At 48.6% G+C, this 10,770-nt stretch overlaps 1 protein-coding gene across 1 annotated transcript; it reads left to right on the forward strand.

The window, feature by feature from the left end:
- Positions 1 to 1,699: 1,699 nt before the first annotated feature.
- On the forward strand, positions 1,700 to 10,770 carry SF3B4 (splicing factor 3b subunit 4). Its single transcript, XM_053369403.1, has 6 exons — positions 1,700 to 1,829; positions 2,658 to 2,786; positions 4,928 to 5,470; positions 8,405 to 8,596; positions 9,794 to 9,964; positions 10,248 to 10,770. Exons 1-6 carry the CDS (start codon positions 1,796 to 1,798, stop codon positions 10,430 to 10,432), a joined length of 1,254 nt encoding a protein of 417 aa, XP_053225378.1. The 5' UTR covers positions 1,700 to 1,795; the 3' UTR covers positions 10,433 to 10,770.

Genomic DNA, 10,770 nt, shown 5'->3' on the forward strand with positions numbered 1-10,770 from the left:
TGTGACTCACCTTAGGTCAGGCATGTCCAAAGTCCGTTTGGGGGGCCTAATCTGGCCCGCCGGTTGGTTCAATCCGGCCCCTGTGGCAGTTTATGTCTTGGGATAAAATCCTTAAAAAAAAACCCTCAACGACTTCAACCCTAAAAAGCTCAATAACTTTGGGGTAAAATCAGAAAGAAAGCTCAACAACTTCAATTGTAAAAAAAGGTCAACAAATCTGGTTGGCCCTCACGGCCCTTCACTTCATCAAATCTGGCCCTCTTTGAAAAAAGTTTGGACATCTCTGCCTCAGGCCCAAATATGTCCCATTTGTGGAAGCCCAACTTACGATGGGCTTTGGGGGACTACTGTTATGCCAATGCTGTACATTTTCTGTGCCCTCTTCATGTTATGCTGCTCACCCAAGCCAAACGTTTGTGCTAAGCGGGGGAAATATATTGATCGTTAGCTGTGTAATCTGGGTGATGTCTCTCTTCTTTGGGGATGAAAGGAGGAGATAGAGAGAACTGGACACACCACAATGAGCTCCTTGGAGAAAAAGGTGGGGGTAAAAATGTGAAGAAAATTGATGTGGGAATGCGTTTTGAGACTAGCCTTCTGCACAAAAAGTAAAACTCGCCGTGAGGACTAGAATCTTGCTGTTTTTCAATGGGACTGCAACACGGCAAACATTTTAAAGCCCATAGCTCCATAGCTGTCAACTTTTCCCTTTTCTTGCAAGGAATCCTATTTGGAATAAGGGAATTTCCCTTTAAAAAAGGGAAACGTTGACAGCTATGTCTTGGGAACTGTAGTTTGTAAAGGGTGCTGGGAATTGTAGCTCTGCAAGGGGTAAACTCAACTTCCCAAGATTTGGGGTGGAGGGAAATACGTGCTTTAAATGTATAGTGTGCATGCAGCCCAATTGGTTGAGCCACTGTATAGGTGCATATACAGTATCCCAAATTCACCCTCCTGGTAAATCTGAGCGAAACAGAGTCCTGTCTGTTTCGAATGCTGGAGACCAAGTGACCCAATCAGGAGGGAGGGGAGGGACGAGGTGGAGCTACGCCGACGCTGATTTGCCCGCGTTTTTTTCCTCTTTCCCGCAAGGAGCGCCGCTTTCTCCACTTCGTCGTGTGTTTTGTATTGGGAGGGAAAGGGCACTCCACGCTCGGGATGGTACCGGAAGTGACGTCCCCAAGCAACCGCCATTTCGACCTTATCGCTTCCTGTTGCGTACAATTAACGTACGATACTGCGTACTATACTCCAAATACAGTACTGTATATGGAATATAGTAACAGTCGCAAAACTAACAATTTCTGAGGAGAAAATCCTGAGGTGAAAAAACAAATGACATTCACACACACAAATATATATATGTGTATCTATATCTATATTTATATCTATATATATAAAATAATATAATATATATGTGTTATAATATACATTTTATTACGACACGATATTAGAATTACCTCATAGTGTGTTTATTCCGTTAGCACCTTCTTACGCACCGCAACTTCCGCCTGCCCTCTTTCAAAATGGCGGCGCCGATTTCACCTTAAAAAGGCCGGAGCGGGCGTTTCACCTCCTCCGTTTAAACCTGACGAGGGCCGACCTGCTCTTTCACAACGTCACGTCCGGTCTCCCGCCTTCTTTAACTGCCCGCTCCTAAGATGGCCGACGGCGCCTAGGGATCGCCGGTAGTACGCGCCGCTTCCGGTGGGCGGGGCGGCGTCGGCAGTGGCTCCTGGGAGGCCGTCGTGCTTGAGGCGTTGGGGTCGCGAGGTAGTTGGAAAGTGGCGCCAAGATGGCGGCTGGGCCCATCTCCGAGAGGAACCAAGGTGAGGGCTGGGGCTGGGGGGCAGGTCCCCCTTCTTCAGGGCGGAGGCTGTTGAAGTGGAGAACTATTATGGGTTGTAGCCCCCCCAAAAAACCCCCTCCCCTCCCCTCTTGGCGTGGCAGGACCATTGGCTTTGGATAGGGAGGGATTAATGCTGTAGTAGTATTAGTAGTAGTAGTAATAATATTAATAATCATTACTAGCAGCAGCTGCTAATTATTATTGCCAACAGAACAGTCTCTATATAGGGGGAGCTTCCCGTTTTGGAAGTGGGTGGGTGAAGTTGAAGCTGATCTTGTTAATAGCAACAGAGGCGAATTACAATTAATAATAAATATTTCACAAGTGCGTGTGGCTATATTTATCATCACCCTTACTGTCAGGCCAGTCTACATTGGGGTCGCTTCCCCTTTTTGTACGGCGTGGGCGACATGAAAGGCACCATTATTATTATTATTATTATTATTATTATTATTATTATTATTATTTAAAAGCTACTTTTGTTTATATTATTAAGTTTAAGCTGCTATTTTTATTTGCAGTAATGGATGCTAATTATTGTTAATAATTCGGCTTTCGCGAGTGCAGGTGTCTACTGAAATGTTATTAAGTTGCAACTAACTTCAGGCATACTTGAAGTGAAAATGAATGTATATGTCTAGCTTATATGTCCATTAATTGCATAGGCCAGTTGGAAGGGATCCAACGGTCATCTGGTCCAACCTGCCCGTAGTGCATTCGTTTGGATGAGTTGGTGGAGAGATCTCTGAAGAGCCTGCTCTCTCTGTCCATGCAACTGATGGGTGTGTCTCTTTCCTCTCCGCTCCAGATGCCACTGTGTACGTTGGAGGCCTGGACGAAAAGGTCAGCGAACCTCTCCTGTGGGAGCTGTTCCTCCAGGCAGGTCCGGTCGTCAATACCCACATGCCCAAAGACAGAGTCACTGGCCAGCATCAAGGTAAGCGATGCCAAGAGCATGTTGTTTTGGAGGGAGCATGTTTGTCAGCGGATGTAACATGGCGCCCTCCATGTTCTTGGACTCCAGCTCCCATGTGTTGTCAGCCAGGATGACCAACCTGAGCCATAAATCTTCCTTTGGCTTTGCTCATGAGCGAGCGATGGTCCCACCTATCTTGCAGAAAAGTCCAGTTCACTCACGTGCATAAGAATTGTCTCCTTGGGGGGGTGAATAGTCAGTAATTTCCGTGCATATAAGGTGCACCTAGCAGCATAGGAAGCTGCCTTTTCCTGAGTCAGACCCATTTGCCCATCTAGCTCAGTGTTGTCTACACTGACTGGCAGCAGCTCTCCAGCATTTCAGGCAGAGGTTCTCTCCCAACCCTACCATGAGATGCCACTGGGAGTAGAACCTGGGACATTCTGCTTGCAGAGTGGGTGCTCCTCCACTAGGCTATGGCAGAGCGCTTACCCTGTAGGTTTGCTTATTTAATTAGCTTTTCTTTAAAAAGGCCCCTGTGGGCTGCCACAACAAAATAAGTAATTACAAAACAAATGAAACAGTTGCAACCTTGAAACAAGAAAAGGACAAAAACGATTCTAAATATACAAAAACAATATGCACATTTAAAAACAGTTACAATATAAAAATGGTTGCGGTACTGGGACAATTTCCATATTTAAAGCATTCACATGCCTTCCTTACATGATATTTATCCCAGGTGGCTTACAGTGAAAACTGAAACAAGCAAATAACCCCTCTCCCCCACCCAGCAAAGCAGTGGCTCCCGAATATTTTGGGACCCCCCCCCCCCCGGTTCCGTAAACTTATCCCGGGTGCCCCCTACCTTATAAGAAGAAGAAGAGGAGGAGGAGTTTGGATTTGATATCCCGCTTTATCATTACCCGAAGGAGTCTCCAAGCGGCTAACATTCTCCTTTCCCTTCCTCCCCCACAACAAACACTCTGTGAGGTGAGTGGGGCTGAGAGACTTCAAGAAGTGTGACTGGCCCAAGGTCACCCAGCAGCTGCATGTGGAGGAGCGGAGACGCAAACCTGGTTCCCCAGATTACGAATCTACCGCTCTTAACCACTACACCACACTGGCTCTCCAGCATTATTCAGAATAGCAGTTTGCATGTCACGCCGAGGAAGATAATAACACAATAAAATCAGAGCACTTACAATTAATTGCACGCTTACTGAAAACCCAATTAAAACTATTCAGTTTAATTAACTGGGACCGGTTATAAGGAATGTACGTCTCCCTTGCTAGAACAGATCCACTGGCCTGTTTCTGGACACAGTTCAAAGTGCTGCGTATGACCTATAAAGCCCTGCATGGCCTAGGTCCAAGCTCTGAAAGACCACAATTCCTCATGTGAACCTGCCTGGGTTTTGAGATCTTTGGGAGAGACCCTTCTTTCAATACTGCCATCCTGACAGGTGGGGACATGGGAAAGGGCCTTCATGGTGGTGGCTGCTCCCAGACTTTGGACCTCCCTTTCTCCTTGTCCTTTCTCAGGGAGATGAAGAACCCGTTCCAACAGGCTTTGGGGAATTGACTGCTTTTAATGAAAGGGCTGGTGCTGGGCTGCTTTTATTGTAATTATTTGTATGTTTTAAACAAATTTTATATAAGTATATAGTTTGAATTCTATCAATGCTTAATGTTTTCTAAAGATGGTTCCCCCCCGCATGCTTTTAGCAATCCTTGGTTTTTTATCTGTAAACCACCTTGATTCTCCTCAGGAAAAAAGACTGAGAATAAATATAGCAGCAGCAGCCGCCGCCGTAATAATAATAATAGTAATAATAATAATAATAATAATTCTTCAACAAAACTGATGAACCTGATCCAGTAGTACCAGCTTCTTAAATGATTTATACCTCTAGCACCTCCCGAGTTAAAACAAACAAACAATGATGTGTTTCTGTGTGGATTTTAAGTCTATGATTCCCCTCTATAAGTTTGCAGCATCTCCTCACACACTGGTGTTTCTGCCGAATCAACCCAAAGGTCTTTTCACTGCTGGCAGCTGCCATCGTCACTCACTTCCGATAAAATTACTGAGCAGACGCTTAGACTTGATTTCATGGCAACCCTATTTTAAGTGTCTTTCTTGTCCTGTCTCCTTCCAGGCTATGGGTTTGTGGAGTTCCTTAGCGAGGAGGATGCCGACTACGCCATCAAGATCATGAACATGATCAAGCTGTACGGGAAGCCGATCCGGGTGAACAAGGCCTCGGCCCACAACAAGAACCTGGATGTGGGCGCCAACATCTTCATCGGCAACCTGGACCCGGAGATTGACGAGAAGCTCCTCTACGACACGTTCAGCGCCTTCGGGGTCATCCTCCAGACCCCCAAGATCATGCGCGACCCGGACACGGGCAACTCCAAGGGGTACGCCTTCATCAACTTTGCCAGCTTCGACGCCTCCGACGCCGCCATCGAGGCCATGAACGGACAGTACCTGTGCAACCGCCCCATCACTGTCTCCTACGCCTTCAAGAAGGACTCCAAGGGCGAGAGGCACGGCTCGGCGGCCGAGCGCCTCCTGGCCGCCCAGAACCCCCTCTCGCAGGCCGACCGGCCCCACCAGCTCTTTGCCGACGCCCCTCCTCCGCCCTCAGTGCCCACCCCGGTCGTCACCACCTTGGGTCCAGGCGTCACCCCGCCAGGTATGCAGCCCCCTCTTATCCTTTCGATATTTCTAAACTGGCTGGTGTTTTTCAATTTAGGTCTCTCTCTCCCCCCCCCCAGTCCCTCTCCCTATGTCTCTGTCTCATTGGTTTTGAGAATGTTGAGAGTTGGCTGGTAGCCATGATGGCAATGTTCTGCCTCCACAGGCAGTAGCGCTTCAGAAGAGCTGGAAACCACTGGGGGAGAACGCTCTTCAGCTCACTTCCGCATGTAATAATAATAATAATAATAGTAATAATTATTTGTACCCCGCCCATCTGGCTGGGTTTCCCCAGCCACTCTGGGCGGCTTCCAACAAAGATGAAAAATACACTAAAATGTCACATATTAAAAACTTCCCTGAACAGGGCTTGTGGGCTTCCCATTGTGGCATCTGGTTGCCCACTGCCAGAATGGGATGCAGGCCTGCTCCAGCAGCCAGGCTCTTCTGATGTCCTTATGGAGTCTCCAGATCCACAGGCAGTCTAGACGCCTAGGCCCTTAGGGGTATTTGGACCCTGTGAGAACAGGAGGCTGGACTAAATAATAATAATAATAAAAATTTTTTATTTATACCCTGCCCTTCCCGGTTCAAAAAACCAGGCTCAGGTCAGCTAACAACAAATTTAAAACACTTAATTGATGCAACAAAAAACAGCATAAAATACAGTATACAACATGAATAACAATAAATTCAGAATTTGAAAATCAATTTTTTTGGGGGGGAATCCATCCAATAAACATTAGGTGATCACCAGGGCTAGCTGGCTAAATTAGTTCCTATTTGGGCCAGTGAGGATACCAGGGGAGAATTAGCTGTGGGGTCCCAGAACGGGTAATCTTCATAAAAAGGGGAGGGAAGGGAAGGAAGGGGAATATAAGGTCAGGCTAAGTTCAAATTGAAAGCCGGGCGGAATAGCTCTGTCTTACAGGCCCTGCAGAAGGAAGTTAAATCCTGCAGGGCCCTGGTCTCATGGGACAGACCATTCCATCAGGTCGGAGCCATCACCGAGAAGGTCCTGGTCCTGGTGGAGGATCATCTGACTTCCTTAGGGCCAGGAACCTCTAAACTATGATTATTCATGGACCTTAAGGCAGACCAGGAGAGGCGGTCCCATAAATACTACTCACCTGATCCAACAGCCAGGGTCTACTTACCGAATTAAAGAAAGCCATGGAGGGTAATGCTATCAGTGGCTGGTTGCTGGAAACTGCAAGAGGGAAGAGTGCTGTTGTGATTCAGTCCTGCTTGCCAGTTTCACTTTGGGGGCATCTGTTTGGCCACTGGGGGAACTGGATGTTAGGCTAGATGGGCCATTGACCTGATCTAGCAACCCAGCCAGATGGGCAGGGTATAAATAATAATATGATTATGGAATCTCTAGGAGCAGAGCAGCCTGTTGAGTTTTCTAGGTTCTTAGGGGGCAATAGGCCACTGTGAGAACGGGATGCTGGTGGACAAGAGCCCCCCCCAGGCCTGATCCAGCAGGTCATCTTACGATGTTCTTATAGTTACCCCAAAACCGTGTTACCGCACGAAAGATGAATGCTCCTACTTCTCTGACATGGTTTACCTTAAACTGCTACAAGGTTTGATCAGTAGAGTAATCTGTTAAAACAGGGATTTGTGGGAGTGGGAGACAGCTGGAACCCAACTCACATAACCTCTGACTATTGGTCACATTGCCTAGATGCAAGGTAATGGGTGTTGATGTCCCTCTCCCTTGAGATCAAGCTTCAGTTGATCAGTTGGGTGGTAGGCTTCGCTTTAACTGGCAAGGCCGAGGCTCAAGGGCACACCAGTTTTCTGTTGTTCTGGTGGTTTGCTGTTGTAGCTGTGCGCCTGGGTAGATCTCAAAGGAAGATGCAGGGCAGATGGAAGAAAGTTCCTTCTTCACGCAGCACAGAGTTAAACTGTGGAACTCATGTCCACAGGAGGCAGTGGTGGCCACCAACACGAACGGCTTTAAAAGAGGACTGCACAAATTCATGGAGCAGGAGAAGGCTTTCAATGGCTTCTAGCACGAGGACTCTGCTCTGTCTCCACTGCTCCTGTGCTTTCCAGCTTCTGAACGCCAGTCGCTGGAGACCACAGGAGAGGAGAGAGTTATCCTCTGCGCAGGTCCTGCTTCTCCTGGTATGCCCCACAGAGAAACTTACGGTCTTCAAATAAAAACATCTTGAAGGTCCCCGGCCACAGAGAAGTTAGGCTGGCCTCAACTAGAGCCAGGGCTTTTTCGGCTGTGGCTCCGACCTGGTGGAACACTCTGTCACAAGAGACTAGGGCCCTGCGGGACTTGACATCTTTCCGCAGGGCCTGCAAGACAGCAGTTCCGCCAGGCCTTTGGCCAGGGCACAGCCTGACTCCCTCCCTCGACAATCTTCACGGAGCTCTGGCCCAATGGTGGCCAGTGGCTTGAATTTAATTAATTTTATAATGAATGATTTTAGAGTGTTGTTTGTGTTGTACTTTTGTATTGTTTTATTGTTGTTAGCCGCCCTGAGCCCGGCTTCGGCTGGGGAGGGCGTGATATAAATAAAATTTATTATTATTATTATTATTCTGGGTTTACCAAAATGGGCACCTGCTTGGTCACTGTGAAACGGGGGTGCGAACTTGAATAAAATACTGCGGGGGCCCAGGTAAGCCCCGCCCTGCATAATCGATCACACACCCATCTGAATGCGAATGTCCATCAACTTTGTGGGGGCCCAGCCCCACAAATATTTTATTGTAGGGGCTTAGGAGTTGGCTCCTATGCTGTGAAAACAGGATGCTGGACTAGATGGGCCATTGGCCTGATCCAGCCAACTGTTCTTACGCTCTTATGAACATGCCTTTCCTTTTAACAGCATGGGATCTTTGTTGTACGGAATTTCAGGGTTTCTCTTCCTTCAGCGTCTCTTACAGTTCTCCTTTCCACCCTTCACAGGTATCCCGCCACCTGGGTCGTTCCCTCCGCCAGTGCCACCACCAGGAGCCATGCCCCCGGGGATGCCGCCAGCCATGCCGCCCCCACCCATGCCGCCTGGCGCCGGTGCTCCAGGACCGCCTTCCGGAGGTGCTCCTGGAGGGGCACACCCTCCCCACCCGCATCCTTTCCCTCCAGGTGGGATGCACCCAGGTACGTTTTGCCTTTGGGGGGCAACTCTTCCTCTCTCTCTCTCTGCAAAATAACCACAACACCCTCAGTTGCAGTGGACCTCTGCCTTCCTCTTAGGGCACTTACTGTTTTCATTTAAACTAAACACTTTTTATACTGCTTAGTGTAGTCTCTAAGCAATTTAACAATGTACAATACAGCTGTATCTTGGTTTTCGAACAGCTTAGTTCCCAAACGTTTTGGCTCCCGAACGTTGCAAACCCGGAAGTGACTGTTCTGGTTTGCGAACTATTTTTGGAAGCCGAACGTTTGGTTTTCGAATGTTTTGGAAGTCAAACGGACTACATTCGACTTCCAAGGTACGACTGTATAAAGAATTCAATCCGGTTAAAATCATAAAATCAGACTTCAATTAAAATTGCTTGCTGGAGTAAAATCTTCACTGGGCGCTGGAATGTCAGGAGGGCGCAGGCTTGTTTGACCTATGGAACTCACTTCCAGCTGAGGTCGAACAGGCCCTTTACCTGCTGAACTTCTGGTGCCCAATGGGGGCTTTTTATTTCCTTATTTTATTTCCTTTTTATTTTTTGAAACTGGGCCCTTGATAATGACTGCAGCACAGCACCTGGGTCATGGGGAACCAATAACAGCGACTTTCCCGAAGACCTTAGTGATTGAGCAGGGATATGAGGGATTGGGCAGTCTCTGAGGAACCCTGGAGCCAAATAGTTAAGGGTCTTGCAAGATGCGCAGAGGTGTGTCTGGCACCCTCACTGCACAGCTTCTAGCGACTGCTGAAGACTTACCTCTTCACCCTCTTTCTTGCCACTTGAGTTTTCAGAACCCATCTTATTTTTACAATTGCAATTACGGTCATACCTTGGGTTACAGACGCTTCAGGTTGTGCACTGCGCCAAACCCGGAAGTACTGGAACAGGTTACTTCTGGGTTTCGGTGCTTGTGCATGTGCAGAAGTGCTAAATTGTGCATTTTGCATGTGCAAAGCGCTGAATCGCGACCCGTGTGTGCAGACGCAGCGCTGCGAGTTGTGAACGTGCCTCCCGCACGGATCACGATTGCATCCCGAGCGTCCACTGTAGTTTCAAACTTAACGTCGTGTTTTGATGTTGCACCTGCCCTGGGATCTAAGGGTGGAGGGCAGATAACAAATAACGCTACTGCGAATACTCCTACTAACTTCTGCACCTGCGTTTCCAGGAATGCCACAGATGCAGGTACACCACGGGATGCCCGGGATGGGCCCTCATCACCCAGGACCGCCGGGGGCAGGAGGCCAGCCGCCCCCCCGCCCTCCCCCAGGCATGCCCCACCCTGGCCCCCCGCCCATGGGCATGCCGCCCCGGGGCCCTCACTTTGGATCGCCGATGGGTAAGTGTCGACAAGGCTTGGGGCGGTTAGGATCCTTCTAGGTTCCTCTTTTTGTTTAGTACAGAAACTCCTTTCGGAGGTGAATCTTTTCAGCTGGTTTCTTCCTTATGCCCTGTTCTTTCATTTGCATGAAGTGGAACTACAGATCTCAAATACAGACGGTGTGTGTGTGTGTTAAATCTTTCCTGCTTCTTTTGCCGGGGGCACTTGCTCGTTCTGTGCTGTCCCTTGTTTCTCCCGAGCTGTTGTCTAATCCAGATACCTGCTCTTCTTCCTCCCCCAGGTCATCCCGGCCCCATGCCCCCCCACGGGATGCGTGGGCCGCCTCCCTTGATGCCACCCCACGGATACAACGGGCCCCCTCGGCCCCCGCCCTACGGCTACCAGCGCATCCCTCTCCCCCCTCGGCCCACCCAGAGACCCATGGTGCCGCCCCGGGGGCCCATGCGGGGGCCCATGCCCCCCTAAGCAAGACAGCCCGACCGCAGCCCGGCGTAAGAAAAGGATCTTCCTTCCTTCCTTCCACGGATTCTTCAGATTTATCATTTTCTTTCTTTTCTCTCCGGATAAACATTCCAGTGTTTTGTGTTTTTGCTTTCCCTGCGTGAAAAGAGGCTGCCCACCAACTTGGCAGTGTTGAAGGTCTTTGCTTATCCTTCATGTTATTCATATTTTTTTTTTAGCTCCATCGCCTCCTGGAAGACGGAACAGGGTTTTAACGTTATTTTTTTATTACTGTTGTTACAATTCCTCTTTGTGACACCCAACTTAGCCATGTGATTTGCAAATAAAAGTCTGGGAAGATG

The sequence above is a fragment of the Podarcis raffonei genome, chromosome 16, assembly GCF_027172205.1.
Source record: "Podarcis raffonei isolate rPodRaf1 chromosome 16, rPodRaf1.pri, whole genome shotgun sequence".
Lineage (NCBI taxonomy): Eukaryota > Metazoa > Chordata > Lepidosauria > Squamata > Lacertidae > Podarcis > Podarcis raffonei.

What these genes read in the sequence shown, in the direction of transcription:
- SF3B4 (XM_053369403.1), top strand. Translation starts at nt 1,796, where the DNA reads ATGGCGGCTGGGCCCATCTCCGAGAGGAACCAAG. An exon ending in CATCTCCGAGAGGAACCAAG is followed by an intron (nt 1,830 to 2,657) that starts GTGAGGGCTGGG and finishes TCTCCGCTCCAG; the next exon opens with ATGCCACTGTGTACGTTGGA. An exon ending in TCACTTTGGATCGCCGATGG is followed by an intron (nt 9,965 to 10,247) that starts GTAAGTGTCGAC and finishes TTCCTCCCCCAG; the next exon opens with GTCATCCCGGCCCCATGCCC.